Raw genomic sequence first — 25,093 nt, forward strand, 5'->3', positions numbered from 1 at the left:
GGGCCTTGACATCACCTTCTCTCTTTTCCTCGTGCACACTCATCTTCGTGACACTGCTGTGCTCTGTCTGGGAATGACCACCTCTTTTAAATTTAGTACAAGAATATGAGCAATTTTATTTTTTAATCATTGAATAATCAATGTTTTTTTTTTCAGGCACTTTTTGTCTTCATGGCATTATCTTTTGCCCGTGATGAAATTATCTGGCTACTACGTCATGCAGATAACATGCCAAAGAAGAGTGCAGATGACTTTATAGATAAGTGAGTTAGTCACATTAGAGGAACACCTGCTTTCTGTTTATTTTGGTTTATGGGTTGTGGGTCTGCGGACTTATATTAAAGCAAAGATGTTTTGAAAAACTCTTTGGGGTTCTTTATATTTGTAATAGAAGAAATACTGATAATGTATTACATGATGTAATTAGAATACAAAAGCTCTAAGACTTTTAACAGTTCTCTTCATTATAGTAGTGATAAAAAAGTTGTTCTTTGGCTCTGCCCAGTAATATATATCCTACATATTTGGTTTTCAAAATTAATACTGCACAAAATATTAAATAAAATCATAGGATGGTCTCGTTGCCATCAGTGTAGCATTTGAAATATCTTTTAGTCCCTAGTTTCTCAGTCAGAGTAAGATAATTGAAAATAGAAATGAATGCATTTAGAAAATCTTATATCTTGTTAATACTCTGACCATTTTTTAAAAATTATGTAGCTGTGAGAAGGGGAAATTTTACTTGTGTTTGAATATTCTGCTGCCAGTTTTCAGTCTTACCATTTTTTCTTTTCATGATTTTATTGCTATAAAAGAATTTTACAAGGAAGTAATTGACATTAAAAATTAATAGCCTTCCTTAGGGAAAAGTTCTAGAAATAATACCAAAACCATGTAGTATATTCTGTGACAACTGCGGACTTACTCTCTGAAACCTTCCTCTGACTTTTCACAAAGGCACATTGCTGAGCTGATATTTTACATGGAAGAGCTTAGAGCGCATGTCAGGAAGTATGGCCCTGTAATGCAGAGGTACTATGTGCAGTACCTCTCTGGCTTTGACGCTGTCGTCCTCAACGAGCTTGTGCAGGTAGGAAGTCTCCTAACTCCCACCCATTGAGTCATTGACATAAACTGCATGTACCAAATGGTGTAAATAGAAACAAGCCCTGGTCACTTTCTGCCAGAGAGACCATTGTCTGCAGGTGAAGAAACAGGAACTTACATAGTTGGTCATTTCATGGAGTTTGTGTGCATGAGAATGAACACAGTATAGAAATGGCTGCTTTTTCCCATGATGGATGTGTACGCTAGCCAAATCGAGAGGGCCTTGCAAAAGAGCGTAGTCCTAAGTCAGCACTTGGGAAGATCATGCTGGCCCAGTGTGGCTGAAGCATGGGTAGAGGCCAAGAAGACAGACGAGAAAGAGGAGAATCCCTGCAGCAGACCAGGCGCGTGCTGATGAGAGCCTGAGCCTGAGCTTGGGCCGCACCAGGGTGCAGATGGGTGAGATGGCAGGCAGTGCAGCTGGTAGTGGGAGGACACCCTTTGATAGCGAGTTATAAGATGGCCAGTAAATGTAAAATCTGTCTGAGTCTTACTCAAGTGTCCTAATTTTTATTTTTATTTTGGAATTTCCTCTGGTTTTTAATCTTGGCTTTTTGTTAAAAAGATTTTTTTTTCTGTAATTTCTTTGGTCTTTTTACTTTAACATAGATTTTCTTTAATTTTATTTGTTTTATTTTGCTTCACCTTATAAACTCAAAGGTTCCTAAAACTACCGTAAATTAATGAACAGTAGGAAAAAGATCCAATAAAATTTTCTCTAAAGTGCCTGGTTTTTCTGCCTCTTTTATTTTTTTAGCCACTAGGTGGCGCTCAGACTTCCTTTTTAAAAAAAAAAAAAAGATGGACATTAAAATGGACCAGAATACCTGTTAAATTTCCCAGAGCATTGTTGCTTTGTAATTTATTTACAGATGAGTGTTAGCCTATCATTGCTTTTTACTATTTATTCACAATAGCATATAATTTTATAACAAACTCAAACTTCCTAGTTTCTTGTAATTTTTAAGACTATTGTAGCACTTTGGATACTTACTAAGAAATTTTACAGGTTTTTGTTATATTTCTAAAATGTTTAATTCACTTAATCTGTATTGGCATGTTTTGTCTAAAATGGAGGGCACCAATACTGAAATTTTTTAGCATTTCTCCTGGGATTGTAGTAAGATTAGTAACATTAGCAAGAATAATGATATTAAAGTTGCTATCTACCAATAGTTCATCTTTTTAAGTTACTTTAGCTGTGAAGATAGAGAAAATAAATAATTGTTGAAGAAAAAGGGCAAATATAACTGATTGCCCTTTAGTATCTCATAAGAAGCAGAGCCAGTGTTCAAACTTAGGTCTTAACAGGAAAGACAGCTTTGTACTTTTTTCAGGGTATATTCACGGTGCTTTTAACTTTTTGCTAAGGTGTAAATGTAAAAGTAAGGTTACAGACCTGTTAATGAAGTTTGTTGTTAATGATTTTAGTTTTTATATTGTATTGATGTATAAAGAACAAAATTTAGCATCTTGGTTTTTAAATTTCTAGTTTAGTGACAGTTACAGTGCTGTGTGGTCCTGGTGTTTTCAGACTGTTTTATACACTGCTTATGAGCTAAGCATCTATTGTAGTTTAATTTTTTAAATTCTTAAAAAGACTTATTCATTTATATTTTATGTGTAAGGGTCTTTTGCCTTCCTGTAGGTCAGTGTGCAGTGTGCATACTAGGTGTCCATGGCGGCTAGGAGAGGGCATGGATTGCCCTGAACCTGAGTGACAGACAATTGAAGGTCACCGTGTGGTGCTAGGAATCACATCAGATCCTGGAAAAGCAGCCGGAGCTCCTGACCACTGAGCTGTTCTCAGCCCCACCTGTGCTTTTGCTGTTTGACTTTAGAGTCAGAGTTTTAAACCTTAGTTCTTACTTCTGCTTTTGAAGTACTGTGAATTATGCTAAGGGTCTGTTACCCGCAGGCAGAGAGCGCTATTGCTGAGCGACAGTCACAGCTCCCAGGCACTCGTTTTGTGTCTGGGAATTTACTGCTTTACTGTGGCCCTACCATGTTGAACTTACATGGCTACACCTGAGAGGTTGGCCTGGGACTTTTGTTGTTGTTTTGTTTTGTTGGTCCTCATTTTTTGATGCTTTTTTTACATCTATTAAAATGTTTTTATTTGTTTCAATTTTGATGGAGTGCACATTCCTGTGACCTAGAGCAGTCCCAGGGTCTCTGACCGTCCTGCCACTGCAGGTTCACCTTCTGGAGCTGCTCTCATGCATGTGGGATCCCACTTCATCTGTTGATTTTATTTCTTTCCATTAGCATAGTGGGTTTGATGGTTTTTTTTATAGTTCAGATCGGCATTTCATTCCTTTTTCTTCCTGAAAAACAATTCTGTAGTGAGGATGTGCCGTTTATCCACTTGCTGATGGGGCTGTGAGTTGTCTAACTAGATGACTTTCATATTGTTGTATTTTTTTTTTTTTTTTAGAATCTCTCTGTTTGCCCTGAAGATGAATCAATCATTATGTCGTCTTTTGTTAACACTATGACTTCTCTAAGTGTAAAACAAGGTAAGTTAGGGCGTGTTGTCTTTCAGTTAGAGATTCAAGTTTTGATTATCAAAGAGAGAGTTTTAACAGTTAAATTTTATAAAGTCTTCTCCTTTATGTTTGGATATATTTGATCTGTTACCTTTGTCTTAATTTAGTTCTGTCAGAGTATAGATTTCCAAACTGGATTTCAGGTGGTGTTCATAAAAGTTTAAGAATTATTTTGTGATGTTTGTGACTTAGGAGAAAAGGACGCAGCTCTGACCGCAGGTGAAATGGAGTAGTGAGTACTGTGATGTGTCTGTGCGGCTCTGGCTCGCCTGGGTCAGCAGTGCACTAGTGTCAGGGACAGCAAGTTTATCTGAAGCCAGGCGCAGTGGGAACCTTCCGTCCTGGCACTGGGGAGGCAGAGGCACCAGTGAGACCCTGACCAAGTAATAGGAATAGTTTAAAGTCTGTACCAGTGACTTTATGTGTGTTGTCCCATTTAATCCACAACATTAAAAACATTAGTTACTACTTTTATTTGTCATATTTGGAAACTGGGTTCCCTAAAGTGTTATGAGTTAACCTCTCAATTATTTATAAGCAAGACTAGTAATTAGAGGTTAGGTATGCCAATCTCAAAAATTAGTGTTGCACCTACACCTGCTGACCATTGTTTTGAACTTTCTGTTCCGATAGTTTGATGTGTTTTAGTTTGTGTTCTTTATAAAAAGATGTAAAGAACCCTGCAAAGATGAGATCGATAGCTGAATTTTAGTTCCGTCAAGCTTCCTGCTGCGTGTATAGCAAGGAGCCTGCTACAGTGTTCTGTAGTGGTGCTTGGTTTGTGTGACGTCACCTCGTGGAGCTTGTGCTGACGCTCCCTACTCTCTTAGGCTTGTGTTGTGACCACATGAAGACTCAGCTCTTCCACAGAAACCTGCGTCTCTTGGCTTGGAGAAGGGTTGCAGTCTTAGTGCCTGAGTTAAAATATGTTGGTTTCATTTGTTTACTTAGAAAATTCACTTAACATAAAATATTCTAACTATTTTTCAGTGCATTGTTCAGTCATGCCACTCATTGCCAGCGCATTAATCTAGAGAGCTTTTTTTCCGTGCTGGAAGTTGGAGCTTTCTCTGTTGCTTAAACTCCGCGCTCCGCTCCTACCATCCATGGGAACACTGCTCTACTGAGCATTTTTGTAAATTTGCTCTAAAATAGTACCAAGTGGAACCATGCAGTTGTACCTTTGTGGCTGGCTGCTTTTTTGTTGTTTTGAGACTGGATTTAGTATATTACTTTAGGCATCTTCCAACTCTTGAGCTTCTGCCTCAGCCTCCCAAGTAGCTGGGATTTTAGGAGCAAGCCACTGAATCTGGTTCTAACTCACCGAACATGCAATCATTGTTCAGCCATATGTAGTATTTTCTTCCTATGTAAGACTAATATTCTTCCATGAGTTCTATGGTGTTTTATTAACTTACTCATTTTTAGCAAACACTAAAGTTGTTTTCAGTTTGAAGTATTTTGAATTACCCAAGTATGACTATGGATATACAAATACCACTTTGAGACTCTCTTTTTCTTTTAATAATATACCCAGAAATTGAATTGTCTTAACTCTTTGTTTGTTTGTCTTGGTTATATTGGTTTTGAGACAGGATCTCATTAGGTAGCTCTGACTGTCCTGGAACTGTGTAGACAAGGATGTCCTAGAACTCATAGACATCTACCTGCCTCTGCCTCCTAGGTGATAGGATTGAATCCTGTACCACTAGCCCATTTTGTGCCTTAGTTCTTAAAGTATAAACTATAATTAGTGATTTGTAAAATGATTAATTTCTTTTGTCTCACTTTTCCTTTATTACAGTTGAAGATGGGGAAGTATTTGATTTCAGAGGAATGAGATTAGATTGGTTTAGGTTACAGGTAAGAATAACTTGATTTTTATTGTTCTGTTTTGTTTGAATATAGTATAGTTTTATGACTTTTGAATTAACTTATTGAAAAAAGTGTCTTTTCTGTGATAAACCACAAAAATTAAATATTTTGTACATTTTTAAACATGTATAAATATATTTCTAACAAGCCAATGTAGAGATTTTTAATAAAATAGGTTATGATTGTATGATATGCATAAATTTATATCCCTAGTTCTCTTGATTATCCTGATTCATCTATTTAAATTTAATATGAAAGAACAAAGTTTCTTTTGACAAAGCACATTTATAGTGTAGCTATAAACTTTTTTAAAAAGTTGATAAAAATTTGGATGTGAATGCTTTACAGTGCTTAGCATAAATAGCACTTCCATTATAATACCAGAGCAGCTGCAGACAATACACAGTGTTAATGTATTTCAATAAATATTTATAAAGATAGAAACTGGTCTACCATCACCTGACCCATTGCCCCAAACTCTTACTTCTGAACTACAGAACTACATAGTTTTGGATTTCAGTAAGGTCACTTTATATATAATTTTTGAGTATTTTTTTTAAATCAATTCTCTTGTGCAATAGAAGGCTGCTTGTTTGTTCCCAGCTGCTCAGCCCTGAAATAATCACACAGAAACCATATTATTTGCAGTACTGTTTTGCCAATAGCTTAAGCTATTTATTGCTAACTCATCTTAAATTAACCATCTCCATTAATCTGTGTATTCCCACAAGAGACTGTGGCTTACCCAGTAAAGTTCTGTCTCTGGCGGGGCTACATGGCTTCTCCTTGACTGTGTCTTCTTTCTCCCAGCATTCAGTTTAGTTTTCCTGGCTTACTTCTACCCTGCTAAGCCACTGCCTGAAACAGATTCTTTATTCATTAACCAATAAAAGCAACACATAAATAGAAGGACCTCCCATACCACTATTGTCTTTGTGTACTGTAAATTAGCAGTAATTTACTGTCTTTATTGTTAGTAGTTACAGAAAGAAGTGGGAGTTACCCTGTTTAAGAGTTTTATAATCTAACTATGGAGAGAAGGCATACAAAATATTAAAAAAAAAAAAAATAAAACATTTGAAAATATAAAAGACTGGAGCTGGAGAGGTGACTTAGCAGTTAGGAGCACTGGCTCTTCCAGAGGACCAGGGTTTGATTTCCAGTTCCCACATGGCCTTCTGTAACTTTGGCTCCAGGCAATTCGATTCCCTCCTCTGGCCTCTGGGCACTAGGCATTACAAACAGTGAATAGACATACATGCAGACGAAATATCCATACACATTAAATAGATGAATAAATTAATACTTTTAAAGGATTGAATGAAAAGATACCACAAATATAAGTGTTAGCTAGCTAATATCAGCATTGGGAGGGAGAAAGCTCAACTGGTAGTAATAATGTTTACACAGAGTTAGAAATTAAACATGAATTTAAATATGAAGGTAGCTTGTTCAGGAAAAGGACAAAACTGAGTTAAGTAAAAATAAACTGTTGAGTGTGAATGTTTCCCGTGAGGAGGAGCTATGGACGACAGTCATCTGTCATCACAGTTGATTCCACACGTGGAAGAAGGGAAGTAGTTAGATAACAGGCATGGCTGGGAGCAGTGAGGGCTCTTCAGATACTAACAGTTCTTACAGTGGATTAGCCTTTGGAGAATCACGGCTGTGTACTTTGTCCTCACTGGCCTCTGATCTAGTTTTGATTCTGAGATTGTTATTTTTTTAATAAATCATTTTCATGGTTCACTTTTTCCTACTCTTGAGACCTTCTTATCTATGCATTATTAGTCATTTTCCTCTTTTTTTTGGTTTTTCGAGACAGGGTTTCTCTGTGGTTTTGGAGCCTGTCCTGGAACTAGCTCTTGTAGACCAGGCTGGTCTCGAACTCACAGAGATCCGCCTGCCTCTGCCTCCCGAGTGCTGGGATTAAAGGCGTGCGCCACCACCGCCCGGCAGTCATTTTCCTCTTAACAGTGGTCACATTCCCTAATCACGTTAGCCCCTTACTTAGGCTAAAGGACTAGGAGTCCTGAGGAGTCTTCAGTTCCATTCCAAATGTCACCTTCCTGTCTTTCTTCACATTTATTTGGATCGTTTGTTTCTTAAAAATGGTGTAGAAACGCACTTCTCCTTCCACTGTTGTAATTTCAGAAGTGAGTTTCCAGCCATTTCACTTGGCACTGTTTCTCCTGAATGTGTTTTCATGGTGCTATTTCAATTCTGAGCTTTTTAAGTAGGCATCACATAATGGAAATCTTTATTAAAGTCGTGGCCACAACTGACTCCTCTTTAAAACAGAGTAAAGCAAATAAATACAATTAGGCTTTTTTGATACATATTTACATCAGTAAATTGATATGTTTCTTACTCTCTCCCCTTTACTAACAAATAAAAACTAAAACATAAAGAACTGCATTTTCTGACTTGTTGCTATTAATGAATGGTAGTATTGTCTAGCTGAAGGTCTCTTGCCATTGTGAGATTAGAGATTTGATTTTTTTATCTTGTTTATAAAACATAATTTAGTTTCCTGTCATTCCTTGGTTAACAGGACATGAAGCTCCAAGAGAACAAGTGCTTGATGTTTCCCGCATGTCTGTCAGCTGTGTGACCATTGTCTTGTCCTGTAGGAATAGGTTAGGGCCCTGCAGATGAATGCCTCCTGTGCAGCAGCTCTGTTCTCAACAGCATACGTGCTTGCTTATTGTTGCCATGAAAATGTTGCTTCATCTTTCAAGTTTGATTGCTATACATACAACTTCAATAAATAGCCTTAGGAATAAGTAGTTTGGGTCTTGAGTCTTTTCATATTTAACAAAATGTAGGCATACATGAGATTCATGAAGAAGTGCCCCCTAACGGCCAGAAGTGTCAGCATCTGGAATTCTGTTGCCCATCACGGTTAGTCATTTCCCACAGTGAATTATCTGAGTGACTATCACAGCTGTCAGACACGTTGTCGCATGTCCTTCTAATAGACTTCTGCCTTCTTTGCTGTCTATCTACACCCACTTACCCTACTTCTTCCATGTGCAGCCAACTTTGTTAAATAAAAATGGCCGTTACACAGAACCCTCAGCGGGCCACCCAAGGGTTTGAACCCTTTAGCATGATATATAATCTGGTTGAATCTTTCTTCACCACTTCTTTTGTTTGCATCCAAACTCTGGTCATTGTGACCTATATTTATCTGTAAGCACCCCTCCTGTACTCTCCGTTATTCACAGACAGGATTCTGATATTGGATTTGCTATCCAAGTCATGGAACTTCTTTCTCCGCAACCCGCTTGAGAGTGTTGGTTAAGTCTTAACTTTCTTTGTCCATTCATTTTAATGGTTTACTTACTTGTATAAGTTTGTAGAAGCCATCAGATTAGTTTATTATGTTGTCCAGTTGTGTGTGTGTGTGTGTGTAATGGTGCAGAGCAGGGCACACATGGAGTTGGAAGAAAACCCTTGGGAGTCAGTTTTTTTCTTCTACCACGTGGGCCTAAGGAATTGAAGTAGATCATTTGGCTCAGCCACAAACAGGCCTACCTGCCGAGCCAATGCACGAGATCCCACTGTGAACAACAATTGTAGAAAACAGTGTTACTGGTACAGTTTTAATGTTTTTCAATAGTGGACTTTCCCCCTACTTTATAATGACAAGATTTGAGTCATTAGTGTCTTCCTAAACTATTGTTGTTTGTTGTTGAACTGCTACAGGCATACACTAGTGTCTCCAAAGCGTCACTTAGCCTTGCAGATCACCGAGAACTTGGAAAGATGATGAATACAATAATATTTCATACAAAAATGGTAGATTCCTTGGTGGAAATGTTGGTAGAAACATCTGATCTCTCCATATTTTGGTATGTTGTAATTTTCTTTAAATCTGAACTGGAAATGTTTTTTATCTGAAGCTGCTTGATTGGTTTTTGTTAGTATAGTTCTTAAGATAGTTCAGTAAGGGAACAATAGACTTTTAAACTTTCTAACAAGCTGGGGGCTGGAGACTCACACCTTTAATCCTAGCACTCGGGAAGCAGAAGTAGAAAGATCTTTGAGTTCAAGGCCAGCCTGGTCTACAGAATGAGTTCTAGAACAGCCAGATCTACACAGAGTTTGCCAAATTGAGGTTTTTAGGTCTTTTTTTAGTTACTCCTAAGAGAAACTGTTCATGGAGTGAAGTGTCTTTCTCGCATTTTGTTTGAAGATGTGAATCTCACATTAAGGTCTCTTTTAAATATTTAATCTGAGTGTAAAAAAGTCATGGATAAATCAAGGAGAGTAGATATTGTAAGTTAATGCCTGGTAACCTCCTGCCTCAAGTTTTAGACAGTTGAGCCACAAGAGTGTGCTGACTGCTGCACGCGTTGTGAAGCACAGCCTCTCCTATTACACTTAGCACTAGCATCACTTCTTAACTTCCCTCTCCAGAAAACCATTTCCTAAGGGGATTTATGTTACTGTCTCCTTTCTGTCTAAAATACTAAGTGTTTAAGAAATGGTGAATGAAGGAGTGAACTAGGCCATGGTCAGACTTGGCAACTGTGTGGTGCCGATCCAACTCTGCTTCCTGGCCTGTTGTTAGGGGGTGATTTGGAACCCCATAATGTGTCTCCTATAATGTGGAGATGTCTGCACGGATGGTAGTAGTGGTGTCCAGGTGTAGCACAGAGATGATTATCAAAGGCTTTTTGATTTTAGCAATTTGTTAGGATAGCTTTTATTACTAGTGCTAGAGAAGAAGTCACCAGGACTGAAGGCCTGCTTCTCAGGAACACACTTGCCGGGTTTAGTGCCCTCTCCTCTGTGTTAAATTTATGAGAATTTAGAGATTATTTGGATCTATTACCGTCTGATCCAAAGCCTGTCATAGAAAGAGGATGAAACATTTTTGTTTGGGTTACTTTTTTAGCTCTAGAAAGGTTTTTACTGTAAAAGAATATAGTTAGAAACTTCTTCCTCCATTTTTAGAGATAAAAACACTTTGTATAATATTTGTTTTGTAATTTTCAGTCATATTTTATAGATACTTTAAAGTTGATGGCATATGATTATTTAGTACCAATATTTTTCTCATTGATATTTAAAATAATAGTGGTCCTTATAATTCCTTAGCTATGATAAAATTTGAACATAAGAATTTTTAATGCGTGTATTCATACTCTGTAGATATTGCAAGTTACATGTTTTAAGTTTTTGTTTAAAATGTTTTGATGTTATTGAAAGAGTATTACTTTGGATGAAATATCGATATGTAAAAAGTACTTTGGGGGGACATTTTTAAGGGAATAAATGTGATCGGTTGGTAGCCTTTATTCACTTGAGTTTAAATTAACCAGCCATTGGCAACTATGTCATTTTTTGCTTGCATGTAAGCTGTGGTGTTGCTGTTTGATGCCTTTGCTGTCTCTCCTAACAGTTTTTACAGCCGTGCTTTTGAGAAGATGTTTCAGCAGTGCTTGGAGTTGCCCTCCCAGTCAAGATACTCCATAGCCTTCCCTCTCCTCTGCACTCACTTCATGAGCTGCACACACGAGCTGTGTCCCGAAGAGGTAACTTTAGTGCAGTGCTGTGCTTTCTACCGCAAAGCTGGATCAGATGGGTAGCCAGCCAGATGTTTAATTAGAAAGACCCAGTCACTTAAGTTTTGTTCTCACCTAAACCTCTTTATGTAGATCGGGAAAATACTTGAATAAATCCATGATAAAACACCAATCAGTAAGATGCATGATAGAGGTATGGCAACTAAGAATGTACATGGGTGAATAGGCATGCATATATATCAGTATATATATCAGTCTTTTGCCCTAAATAACTGATATGGCTGGTATTGCTGTTTGTAGATTTAGTAAATTGACTATTGGATTTAATATTTAAATTTATGTACTTTTCATCTTAACACTGAAAGGACTTGAAAGTTGAATTTATGGATTACTGACTCATTAGCGTCATGGATTTGTTAGGTAGAACCCAGGTTTGTACACTTTGAGGGAGATATAAACACACAGCTCCTGAGGAGAGCTAATCAATAATTTTGGAAACCCTAAGTATCTGTTAAAAATATACTGGGTATTAAAAGGAAAGACTTAGCTTGGAAAAATAAGTTTCAGTCATTGTTAGGCTGCATGGTGATATAGTTAATAATATAGAGTGGGGCCGGGCGGTGGTGGCGCACACCTTTAATCCCAGCATTCGGGAGGCAGAGGCAGGTGGATCTCTGTGAGTTCGAGACCAGCCTGGTCTACAGAGCTAGTTCCAGGACAGGCTCCAAAGCCACAGACAAACCCTGTCTCGAAAAACAAAAAAAAAAACAAACAAACAAAAAAAAATAATATAGAGTGGGGTGTGGGGGTAACCCCAGCACTCAGGAGGCTGTGGCAGGAAGATTACGTATTCAAGGCTAACCTGAGCTACCTAGAGAGACCGTCTCAGAAAATAGTATTTATAATGAATATTTTAACTGGCTAAAAAGAATAGAATTTTAATGTTCTTACTACAGAAATCAAGTTGGTGAAGTAATTGAATCTTTCTGCAGTATACACAAGGATGATGATGTCAGGATGCTGGGAGTCTGTAGTGTGGTGGAGTGCCTGCTAGGGGTCTGCAAGGCCCCGGGTTCATCCCCAGAATAAAAGAAAGCCATACATATAAAACATCACATTTATCTAATAGATGCACTTATATTTGACAGCCAGTAAGGAAATAAAATGAAAAGATCTTTTCTCTAGTCTTTAAAAAAATTATCATTTTGTAAGTGTGGCAAGACTATACATTGAAAGCGAGAAATGTATCTCTGTGTAACTAAGTGTTCACTCTCTTTTCTTAGAGCTGCAGGATATGTTGAAATGAAACTTGAGGTAGCATATCTAGTTTGTGAGTATTCCATGGGAAGAGCACTTTGAGAAAAGTTGAGGCCACAGAAAGCTTTTTGGGAACTGAAAGAAAGACTTGTGCGACATGTTAAGAGACTCAGCAGAGCCTGGTGGCCCAAGCCTGTGCTCTCCACTGCTGAGGCCGGGGTGGGCGACTTAATGAGAGCCTGTCTCAAGATAAAAGGGCAGTGGAGGTCGGAGATGTAGTTTTCTTGTAGGGTGCTTACCCAGTTAAACTGTACCTAGTTCTGGGTTCAAGCCACAGGATCTCCCCTCCCCCCAAAATCCTGAGCTGCCCCCCACACATGCACATACAAATTGACCAGTATTTAATATGTTTGGCTACAGTCTCTTTTGTTTGGATTCATATTAAAGTTTATACGTCACTTAAAATAAAATTTAAGGTTGATAAATTCAGAAATGAATATTTTATGTGTTGAGTACAATTATTTTGACAACATGCAGACTTTCTGTAACATAAATATGGAAGACAGAAGGAAATTTTTTCTTAATTTCTCTTTGTAAAATATCTCATGTATAGTAGAGAATTTATGCCTTCATATACTGAACATTCTAGTTCTTTTGTTTGGTTGGTTTGGTTGTTTGTTTTGTTTTGTTATTTTTAGACAGAGTTTCTTTGGGTATCCCTGGCTGTTCTGGAACTCATTCCCTAGAACAGGCTATTTTAAATATTTTTAGTTAGCACTTCGTTTTGTTTTGTTTTGTTTTTCAAGACAAGGTTTCTTTGTATAGCCCTGGCTGTCCTGGAACTCAAACTTTCTCTGTAGATTACCCTGGCTTTGAACTCACAAAGATCTACCTGCCTCTGCTGTGCTGGCATTAAAGGTATTTGCAACCACCACTCAGCTCTAATTATTTTAACAAAATCCCTCCAGCTACAATCTACCAAATTAAACAAATGCAGACTCCTGTAGAGATAAGTAGGTTGTCTAATATATATATATATCATACACACACACACACACACATACACACATATATATATATACATACAGATGTGTTCATTCTATTCTGAGATAAAACACACCATTTCCCACTACTGTGTTCAAAGAATGCATGTTTCCTTTTCCATCCTCAGGAAGTAGGAAGAGAAGAGATAATTTCAGAAATTTTAATTGTCTCATTTATTTTCCCAACTTGGTTTCTAATACTTTTATTTATCTACTTGAGCTCTTGCTTATTTAAAACTTATTTATTATTAGAACTATTTCAGAATTCATGTATTAAATATAAATATTGAAGAATTACGATTAGAAAACTAACCGCTCATGTATATTGTGTACTTTAGTTTTAGATACTGATTCCTAGATTTAGAACTTGGTGAATTTGAATGATGAAATATATAGTTTATTATCTTTCTTTCTGAGACAGAGTCTCAGTCTTGTCATCCTTCTGCCTCAGTTTCTCCAGTGCTGGGATTACAAATGTGTGCTACCATGCCTGGTTAAATACATAGTTTTATACTTTATAAATAGTGATCTTTAATCATAATTTTGTTACATTGCTATAAAATACATATTTTATGTGAACTGTGCAATCCCACAGAATCATAGTTTAATTCTGTAGTAAAGAAAGCAGTGCATATCTGCTTTTCTACCCCTTACAGTAGAATAGGGCTTATTTCGAGTGTTATTCTAGTGACTTTCTTGTGACACGTGTTGTTTCCGTCCTCTGCCTACCAGCGCCACCATATTGGAGATCGCAGTCTTTCCCTGTGTAATATGTTCTTGGATGAAATGGCCAAACAAGCTCGAAACCTCATCACTGATATTTGCACAGAACAGTGCACTCTTAGTGACCAGGTAATAATTTAAGTTTTTCCAACAGATGGGAATTTGTGAATGCAAGAAAGCAAGTCATTAGATTTTCATTTATTTTTCTTTTTATAATTCCAACTCTCAGAAAGCCCAGTTATTGCCTGTTCTTGTGAACTTCATTGGTAGACCTTATTACAGATGTAAAGGCTGTCCACGTCTGCTCTTTCCTCAAGAGACATGTATTGTCTACTTGATATGGTTTTTGTGATTTTAGTACTTGATTCCATTATTTTGTGACCGCAAAATGTTCTTTCAGTTCTCTTTTTTTCTTTATTTAAAAAGAAAACAAACTACCTTTTTTTTATTCTACTCAACCAACTCCCTCCCCTCCTCTCCACCTGACCCCCATCAACCCCCATCCACTCCTCAGAGCGGGTAAGGCACGTTGTTTGGGGGAAGGTCTAAGACCCTTCATGCTGTATCTCCATTCAGTAGTTGTGGTACATTAGATTTTTCTCAACTGCTTCTACTTGGTGGTATAACTGTAAAGGAAAGTAACAAAACACTTGACTGTTTCCCTTTATTTCCTAGGTGACTAGTAAATTATTTTATACTAAGTGGGTTCCTGGAATTTACCATGTTTGATAATTTTTTTTAATTCACTATATTTCTATACTGTAGCACAGATTGGCTCATCTTTGGCCAACCTGTGCGTCTTCTTGCTGGGATAGTACGTGTATCCCCACTTGCCTACTACATAAAAGGGCCAATCCCCACTGAAAAACTAAACAATTAGTAAATTTAAAAGTACCAACTTCATCTTGTATATATTTTTACTTAGACAGTTTCTTTGAGTTTCTTTCAGTGGGACGTATCAAGCCCCAATCCTGACATTAGGGTGCTTTCTGGCCTTGTTTAGGCCCCAGTCCTGACATTAGGGTGCTTTCTGGCCTTATTTAGGCCCCAATCCTGACATTAGGGTGCTTTCTGGTCTTATTTAGGCCCCAGTCCTGACGTTAGGGTGCTTTCTGGTCTTATTGAGGCCTCACGAGACACAGTCATTCCTCATCACACTTGGAGTCCATAAAACACCATTGCTGCCTTCCCTTTTTTATCCATAGTTCCATGGTAATAATATAAATTACTGACAGAAATGTACAGTTCTTGTACATATGTTCCTGGCACTGATCTGTGGAATCGTTCCGTGCCCCAGTTCTACCGCATATGCGTCTCTCTGGTGCTTTTATGTAGCTTACTTACTGCTAGAGTTCATTTTCTGTTTTTCAACAATCTTTTTTTTTTTTAATATTTATTTATTTATTTATTTTGCATGCAATATTCTGTCTGTATGTCTGCAGGCCAGAAGAGGGCAGCAGAACTCATTACAGATGGTTGTGAGCCACCATGTGGTTGCCGGGAATCGAACTAAGGACCTTTGGAAGAGCAGGCAATGCTCTTAACCACTGAGCCATCTCTCCAGCCCCCTTCAACAATCTTTTGTTGACTCTTTTTTCCTTCTGGAGATTAATATAATTACAACATCCCTTCGTTCTCTTTCCTCCCTCAAACTCTCCTATATGCCTCTCCTTGCTTGCTTTTAAATTCATGGCCTCTTCTTTCTTTAATTGTTTTTGCATGTAAACACATACATACACACTCACATATTCCTAACTATAACCTGCTCAGTCCATATGTTACCTGCATGCATGTTTTCAGGGCTGACCAACACTGGCACCGGACAACTAGTTGGTGTGCTCGCCCCAAGGGAAGACGACTCCTCTCTCCTCCCAGCTTTGCTCAGTTTCCTGTAGTTCTTTGAAGACTTGTGGACTTTTTCCTGTTCACTTTGGCATGTTTATTGGTGTCCTCCTTGTTCAGCTCACATTTGGGCAATCATGTTTATAAGACTTTTTGGCCGTGGCTTCTGATGTTACCGGAGATAGAGTCTCAGAGCAAACTCCCTGATCCTCTGCTCTTAAATCTTTCTGCCCCTCTCTTGCAGTATACCCTGGGTGTCAGGTACAGGAGTGTTTTGTAGGTATATCCACTGGGCTGGGCGCCACAGCTCTGCATTTTGATTGCTTGTAGTTGTCTATAGTGGTCTTCATGTGTTGAAAAGAGAAATTTCCTTGATGAGGAATGAAGAGTACACCTGTCTGTGGGACAGATGTTTATAGGTTGTTTTTAGGGATTACATTGGCTTAGTAAATTAGTGTTAGAGATTCTCCTCCAGTATCCATGACTTACTAGCACTGAGTGGTTGGCTAGGTTTCCAATACTAGATACAATATCCCTCATGTTGAGTGGGTCTTAAGTCCAGTTATCGAGCTGTTGGTTTTCAGCAAGGCATGTACGCTGCTACTGCACCTTTGGGGCTATCTCTCCATGCCGCCTGGTGCTGTGGTTCATAGGTGCCGTAGGTGGGCAGGACTGTTGGTTGCCGCCCTCCTTTGGAAGCTTGAATAATGCCTTCTGGTGTAGTCTTTAGGGAGGTGACATTCAGGTTAGTGCCAGCTCAGGGGCCTCTGGGTGGTTTCGGAAATGTATGGTGGCTTCAGCAATATACCTTCCGTCTCTGGGTAACCAAAGGCCAATAGCAGGATTGTATGTTTTCAGAGTCTCTTGGATAGCCCTGGTTGTTGGTTTTTTTAATTATCTGTCATTATTATCCTCTTTAAGATATTATATAATGTATTTTTAAAATTTATGTTTTGAGAGTCTGATATTCAACTATGAAACGTTTTTGGGTTTTTTTTGTTTGGTTTTGAATTTATTTTCTTTAATTTTATATCCTGGGTTTCGTTTTTTTCTTGTACTTTATCTATAGAAGTAGCTTTTAGAAATTTTGTCTTTTTTTCTTATATCAGCTCTGTGTGGAATTAAAAGTATGTATTATTTCTTGCTTATTTTTTCATGCAGTTAATTTTCATGGATTTGTGAAAGGAGTTAGGGACCAGATGGTTTTTCTTCCTTTCCTACACTTTGCTGTCCCCACTTGACATTAACAGACACGGCTGATTGCTGTTCAGTGTCCCCATTCACCTGTCTTCTTTCCTTTACCTCTAATTCTTACCGTGTACAGGTCGATGCTATTCCCAGAAGGTTCTGCTCAGCATGGGCCCTGTCGATGGTAGAGCTTGGACTGGCGTTGAGAGCTGGTGGGACTTGAAGTCCTAAGTCCCTGGGGCCCTTTTCTTAGGGTCTCAGATTCCCTACTCCCTGTGTTTCTGGATGGACACTGGTCTTCCGATCCCTGCTAGGTTTATGGGGGTTGTAGTTTGGATGTTTTGAGATCTGGTTTTATGGTCAGTGTTGTTCTGAGGTTTGGGTTTGTGCTCTGCAGTTGGTTTCTTTGTCAGTTAGAGGGCATGTTTAAAAGGAAGGTTTGTCAGTTAGTGGGCATGTTTAAAAGGAAGGTACTCCTGACGACATACATTTCTCTTCACACGTTCCCATGGCTGTCGCTAGTTACTGCGTGTATCTATGACTAAATTGCTCTGGCCATCGCTATGCAGCAGAGATATGTGAGCCACGTGTGTAATTTAAATGTTTATCGTAACCATGTTAAAACATATAAAAAAAGAAATAGGAGAAGCTCATTTTAAAGATATTTTATTTATTGTGATATATCTAAATTTTTCATCATCTTACCATCTAATTAGAAAATGTTTTACACTTTTGTACTAAACTTTGCAATGATGAATGGTTTTTTTTTTTGTTTTTCTTTTTTTTATTGTTTTTATTGAGCTATATATATTTTTTTCCTCTCCCTTCCCTTTTTCTACCCTCTCCCATGGTTTCCATGCTCCCAATTTTCTCAGGAGATCTTGTCTTTTTCTACTTCTCATGCAGATTAGATCCATGTATGTCTCTCTTAGAGTCCTCATTGTTGTCTAGGTTCTCTGGGGCTGTGAATTGTAGGCTGGTTTTTCTTTGCTGTAAGTCTGAAAGCCAGTTATGAGTAAATACATATGATATTTGTCTTTCTGGGTCTGGATTACTTCACTCAATATGATGTTTTCTAGATCCATCCATTTTCCCGCAAAGATGTCATTGTTTTTCTTTGCTGTGTAGTACTCCATTGTGTAAATGTACCACATTTTCCTTATCCATTCTCTGGTTGAGGGACATTTAGGTTGTTTCCAGGTTCTGGCAATGACAAACAGTTGGGATCCTCTGACAGCTAAAACCACGACAAAAACTTTGCACTTCATACTTTATGCCCCCACTTCATAGTATGCCCACCTGGTCCTGAACAGATTTTTTTTGTTTTTGTGGGTTTTCTGCACAGGGTTTGTTGCTTTCTCTGTAGCTTTGGAACCTGTCCTGGAACTAGCTCTTGTAGACCAGGCTGGCCTGAAACTCACAGAGATCCGCCTGCCTCTGCCTCTGCCTCCTGAGTACTAGGATTAAAGGCTTGTACCACCGCTGCCCAGCTAGATTGTTCTTTTTTTTACAGGCCATTCGCATAGTTGTTGTATCCCTCTCCATACTTGCCTTGTCTGTTTTTACTTATCTTTTGAGTAATGACTTGAATAAACCTTGATACTTGAGTAGGTTTCTACTTTCTTCCATGCTCTGAGGCCATGTGAGTTGGATACTGCCCACATTTCTGTTCTATTGCTTGTTTGTCCAGTCTGTGTTCGTTTATACACTCTGGAAAACTGGTGCAAAAGTTAATGTCATTCTTACCCCCTTTCAGTTGCTGCCTAAGCATTGTGCCAAAACCATCAGTCAAGCAGTGAATAAGAAGTCAAAAAAACAGACTGGCAAGAAAGGGGAACCTGAAAGGGAAAAGCCAGGTGTTGAGAGCATGAGGAAGAACAGGCTTGTGGTGACCAAGTAAGCCTTCCTCTTTATTGTGTCTGTTCTGGTAAGGTCTTTCCCTGCGATAGTAGAACAGAGGGAGACTGTGGCAGGAATTAAATAGATTGTCTTTTCTGGCCCACACCAAAAAGATTGTAAATTTGATAAGCTGCTAGTACTTTATTCTAAAATGTAGATTTTTTTTTCCCTTTTCTTTTGTTTTTGTTTTTTTGAGACAGGGTTTCTCTGTGTAACAGCTCTGGGTGTGCTGGAACTCATTTTGTAGACCAGAGTGGCCTCGAACTCACAGAGATCCACCTGCCTCCTAAGTGCTGGGATTAAAGGCATGTGCCACCACTACCTGGCCTAAAATGGAGATTTTTGAAGATGCATGACTCTCGCCATTGTTGGGACATGAAACCCAGAAGAAACCATTTCAGAAGGAAAGGGTTATTGTGGCTTATGCTTTGAGGGTATGGTCCATGCTGGTAGAGGAGGAACAGAGGCAGGAGCTAGAGGCCCTACTCACATTGTTTCTGCAGCTAGGAAGCAGGGAGAGAAATGCTTGGTACTCAGCTTGCTTTTGACTTTTTTCTCCAGGGGCCCCAGCCCAAGGAAGGACACTGTTCACACTTAGCATAGGTCCTCCCAACCCTTTTGACCCAATCTAGAAGCTACTCACAGACACCTTCGTGGGTTTATTCTCTAGGTGACTCTTGATCTGTCATGATGATGGTCAATATATTATATTATGACATATATAATAGATGGTATTTGTCTTGATGTACTAAACGCAAAAGGTCAGGAATCTGTCATGCTTTGAGGAGCAGTATAAACGATCTTAATTCTTAACTTAGGTCAGATAACTGAGACTTGTAGCATTTAGTGATACGTTAGAATGTATTTGATACCATTACTTGAAAACACTGTGGGAGATTTGTTAAGTTTTTGATTGTTGGGAAGGAAAGCATAAGTGAATGCTTTTTGTGAAAATGTTCTACTTGTTCCTAAGATGAACACCATTGCCACTTTATAACACTGCTCCTTCTCAGAGGGAGCTAACAGAGCAGCACCGTCATGAGGAGGCTATTAATGCTGAGTGCAGAATAAGCACCTCTTCCTGTGGTTGCTCCGTGTATTCATTATTAGCTCAATGTAAAGAAACATGATTTTAAAAACGCCTGATTAGTTAAACCTAAACATTTTGAGCTATTGGTTTAAGAATAAATAGAGAAATCAAATTCTGCAGAATTCTCTATAAGTCTTGCTATTTTTATGAAACTGATTTGAAATTGTTTATGATGAAGTATCATTTTAATTATTATTTTTTGCTGTTTTTTAGCCTTGATAAGTTGCACACTGCACTTTCGGAGTTATGCTTCTCCATAAATTATGTTCCGAACATGGTAGTGTGGGAACACACCTTCACACCACGCGAGTACTTGACCTCTCACCTGGAGATACGCTTCACTAAGTAAGAGAGCGCACGGACTGCTGGCGCTACCGTGTTCATTATCTGGTACCCATCTGACACGAGCTTTACCAGACAAGCGAGTCGAACTGAGTGCAAATAGTAATGGACTGAGAGCCATGCACAGCAGTGAACTGAGATTTCCTGGGCAGCAGGTTCCTGTCCCATACTTACCACTGATTACTGACACTGCGAGCGTCAGTCAGTGTCACCTGAGGTTTAGCTCTCCTACGCAAACAGTAGGTGATTTGCTGATCTGTCTTCAGGCTTATGGCTGGCAAGTGGCTCAGTAGGTATGGTGCTTGCTGCTGAGCAAGCAGACACAAGGCAGAAGAAGAAAAGACTTTTCAGCATTGTGCACTAACCGCCGCATGTGCAGCATGGCACGAATGAGCACACACACACCTATGTAAATAACTGTAATTTAAAAAAAATTAAGGGATTAGGAGGGATTAGGACTAATGCAGAAAAAGTCAGTTAGAAAAGTGTCGTAGGGTTTCTATTGCTTTGAAGATACCATGACCAGGGCAACTCTTATAAAGGAAGACATTTCACTGGGATTGCTAGCATTTTTAGAGGTTTGGTTAAACGTCATGGTGTGTGACATGGTGGCATTTAGGCAGATGTGGTGATGGAGAAAGAGCTGAGTTCTAGACCTTTATCCACAGGCAACAAGAGAGTGGTCTGTCTCTTTGGGCCTGACTTTAGCATATGTGAGACCTCAAAGCCCACTTCCACAGTGACGTACTTCACCCTACAAGGCCACACCTACTCCAACAAGACCCGGCCTTCTTATTGATAGTGTCGTTCCCCTCTGAGCTTATGGGGCCACTTACATTCAAGCTACCAAAAGAAGAATTTTTAAATTTGTGTTCCTTTTTAGCCTTATGTATACGAGGGGAATAAAGTGAGTTGTAATGTGCTGTTTCATTGTCATCCTGTTTTCACTATCATGCAGTTTGTTGAAAATCAACATTAAGTCAGGCAGACATTTATGGATGAGTGATCATCCGTGTTGTCAACATATGCAGCATGTGTGCTAAGTGCTTAATTAAACAGTTTCTGTAGTTGCATATTTACATATCTTCGTAGGTGTTTGGAGACTTGGTTCACTCTAGGCAGATCACCTCCAAACAGTAACTCTTTTTTTTTTTTAGTTCTGTTTTAAACCTTAGTTTATTTTGTTTATGAAATGTTAGTGATGGTAGCTACATAGTCGTGTTATTAAATATTGGGATTGTAGTTCATTCCCATGAAATACAAAAAGCATCAAGCAGCAGTGTCCTGCAGATTAAGCTATCGGTTAAATAGCTCATCATCCTTGCTGTATTAATGCAGTTTTTAAAGTACTTTTTATGTTTTACCATTATCATTGATTTACATTCTCAGAGTGTTTTTTAATCATTTGTATTCCTAGTCTATCATTTTTAGGTAATTAAAATGACAGTAGTAATTTCATGGCTTTATTTTATAAATCTTTCAAAATTAATTTTATTGCATATTTGATATTAGATGTTAGCAGATTGAGTAGATTGTTTTCATAAGTGGGAAACTCTTACCTCTTTTATTATCCCCAGATCAATTGTTGGAATGACTATGTATAATCAAGCTACGCAGGAAATTGCAAAACCATCTGAGCTTCTAACAAGTGTAAGAGCGTATATGACTGTACTCCAGTCCATAGAGAACTATGTACAGATCGATATCACCAGAGTATTTAATAATGTTCTTCTTCAACAAACACAACACTTAGACAGCCACGGAGAACCAACCATTACCAGTCTATATACAAATTGGTAAGGAACACATTTAGAAATTTTGAGTGATTGAGAGTTTTGTTTTATAATAAACTCCTTAGGAAAAATAATTTTATGGTTAAGTGCTTGTGTATGAATATATGTGTACGTCATGTGTGACTGGTGCCCTCAGAGGATAGGGAAGAGCATCTGAGCCCCTGAGTCTGGAATCACAGCCGGTTATGAACTAGCACGGGGTGCTGTGAAGCAAACCCGGGCCCTCTGGAAGAACGCCAGAGTTCTTACCGTCGAAGCCGTCTCTCTAGGGTCATGTTCTCATTTATTTTAACAGTTGACTTCAGACTTACATATGTGTACTGTATGTATACAAATGTATACTGTAATGAATTTTTGAACAGATATTTTTTATTCAAAAATTTGTTTTGGGAAAAAACGGGTGTTGAGAGCATGAGGAAAACCAGACTGGTGGTGACTAAGTAAGCCTTCCTCTTTATTGTGTCTTTATTGTGTCTGTTCTGGTAAAGTCTTTCCCTGCGATAGTAGAGTGGAGACAGTGGCAGGAATTAAATAGATTTTATTTCTTTTCTAGCCCTTACCAAAAAAAAATGTAAATTTGATTAGTTGTTGGTACTTTATTCTAAAATGTAGGGATTTTTTCTGGTTATAAATTTACTTTTCTCTTTAGGTACTTGGAGACTTTACTAAGACAAGTCAGCAATGGCCATATAGCTTACTTTCCTGCAATGAAAGCATTTGTGAATTTACCCACAGAAAATGAATTAACATTCAATGCAGAGGAGTATTCTGACATATCAGGTGAATATTACATACTAATGAAGACAACCTGATTGTTTTACATGATAACTTGATCTGACTTGTTTGTTTTGGCTATTAATATTTAGTTTGTAAGATGAGGTTGTATGTCATATGCAGTATGTCATTGTTTCTTAATATATTTGCTCTGTCAAGAAACTGAAATTAATTCATTTCCTTTCAGAAATGAGATCATTATCAGAGCTCCTAGGCCCATATGGGATGAAGTTCCTGAGTGAGAGTCTAATGTGGCATATTTCATCACAAGTTGCTGAACTTAAGGTACACAGTCCTTAGGAACCCACCTTGCTGTCCTTGTTGGCAGTGTTGGGCTTTGATCCTCCAACCTCATGCGAGTTGGCAAGTGCTCGACCGCTGAGGACATCTGCAGCCCTTTTCTCATTTTTCAGTTTGAAACAGGGTCTTAGTAAACTTCAGACATCCTGCACCAGCCTCCCAAATAGCTGGCAGTCTAAATATAGGCTGCCAGGCTTGCCTTTAATTCACCCCTTAGACAGTAACTCTTCTGAAGCATTGTAAGAATGTGAGAAAACGTAGAATTTTAAATTAACTTGACGTGAAAGTACCAACATGTAAATAAAATTAAAACACTTAAGAGGCTCTGAGTGGTATCTTGGCATAATCATAGGTGAGAAAGCAAGAGGCCTAAAAGGTGAATTAAGTTGCAAAAGGGACTGAGTTCAGGTTTCTCAGTGTTCTTACTCAAACCTTAATTCTGGTGCAGAATGCTACTTCTATTTGGTTATGTTCTAATGTAGCATTTGAGTGTATTGCTTTCCACCTGTCCACAGATTTTTGCATGCACATTATTAAATTGTTGGGCAGTTAGAGATTGCATGTAGGGCCTCTCACATGCTAGGCAAATGCTCTACCACTAGTCGTATACCTGGTATCAGGGCGGGAACCTGGAGGGAGGAGCTGATGTGCAATCCGTGGAGGAGTGCTGCTTTCTTACTTCCTCCCCATGCCTTGCTCAGCCTGTTTTCTTATAGAACCCAGGACCACAACCTGCAGCTGGCTGGGTCCTCCTCCATCTATCGCTAATTAAGAAATTTCTGTACAGCCTGATGTTATGGAGACATTTTCTTTTTGTTTTTTTGTTTTTTCGAGACAGGGTTTCTCTGTGGTTTTGGAGCCTGTCCTGGAACTAGCTCTTGTAGACCAGGCTGGTCTCGAACTCACAGAGATCCGCCTGCCTCTGCCTCCCGAGTGCTGGGATTAAAGGCGTGCGCCACCACCGCCCGGCCTTTTTTTTTTTTTTTTTTTTTTTTTTTTTTTTGTGGAGACATTTTCTGAATTGAGGTTCTCTCCTTTCAGATGACCCTAGCTTGTGTCAAGTTGACATTAAACTAGCCAGCACACTTAGCTCAGTGTGTTTTCTTTTCTCTTAAATCCTTTAAGCTGGGTAAAAAATGTCTTTAGGCTGTGTAGTGTTTAAATAAAGATATTAAAGGCAGCCACATTTTAAATGACCATTTTTGTCATTTAAGAATGTGTCAGTGCTAAGATGAACTATATTGAATAAGTACATATATATGTATATGCATGTATGTGTGGGTATAATATATATATAATGACTGTAGATCTTGAGAGAATTTGAATTTGGGTCACTAAAACTTTTGGAACTTACCAGAGTATAAAAGACATGTTTTAAAAGACTGCTTTGCATCTAAGCATACGATGGCCCTTATTCTTGCTACTCACCTCTACTGAATTTCCTGACCCCTTCTTGAATTGGAAAACATTAATCTTATGTAAACAATATTGAGATTCTTTTATTAAAGCAAAATTGTATAGCACAGAACGTCTGGACTTCATGAATTTTTTTTTTTTTTTATTTTCCAGTTGTAACTCACAAGCAAATTCTTTTTTTTTTTTTTTTTTTTTTGTTTTTCGAGACAGGGTTTCTCTGTGGCTTTGGAGCCTGTCCTGGAACTAGCTCTGTAGATCAGGCTGGTCTCGAACTCACAGAGATCCACCTGCCTCTGCCTCCCGAGTGCTGGGATTAAAGGCGTGCGCCACCATCGCCCGGCCACAAGCAAATTCTTAA

At 38.5% G+C, this 25,093-nt stretch overlaps 1 protein-coding gene across 4 annotated transcripts in view; it reads left to right on the forward strand.

Moving 5' to 3' along the window:
• Nucleotides 1-25,093, forward strand: part of Nckap1 (NCK associated protein 1) — a 76,047-nt gene that overhangs the window by 39,308 nt on the left and 11,646 nt on the right. For all 4 annotated transcript variants that reach the window (XM_057754698.1, XM_057754699.1, XM_057754700.1 and 1 more), the window contains 12 exons: nt 157-263; nt 958-1,090; nt 3,545-3,626; nt 5,461-5,519; nt 9,243-9,388; nt 10,945-11,077; nt 14,101-14,220; nt 18,878-19,017; nt 20,324-20,455; nt 22,030-22,248; nt 22,895-23,025; nt 23,207-23,304. In XM_057754698.1, coding sequence (XP_057610681.1) covers nt 157-263; nt 958-1,090; nt 3,545-3,626; nt 5,461-5,519; nt 9,243-9,388; nt 10,945-11,077; nt 14,101-14,220; nt 18,878-19,017; nt 20,324-20,455; nt 22,030-22,248; nt 22,895-23,025; nt 23,207-23,304 — 1,500 coding nt within the window. The remainder of the gene's footprint in view (nt 1-156; nt 264-957; nt 1,091-3,544; nt 3,627-5,460; nt 5,520-9,242; nt 9,389-10,944; nt 11,078-14,100; nt 14,221-18,877; nt 19,018-20,323; nt 20,456-22,029; nt 22,249-22,894; nt 23,026-23,206; nt 23,305-25,093) is intronic.

The sequence above is a fragment of the Chionomys nivalis genome, chromosome 22, assembly GCF_950005125.1.
Source record: "Chionomys nivalis chromosome 22, mChiNiv1.1, whole genome shotgun sequence".
In the NCBI taxonomy this organism is placed as follows: Eukaryota; Metazoa; Chordata; class Mammalia; order Rodentia; family Cricetidae; genus Chionomys; species Chionomys nivalis.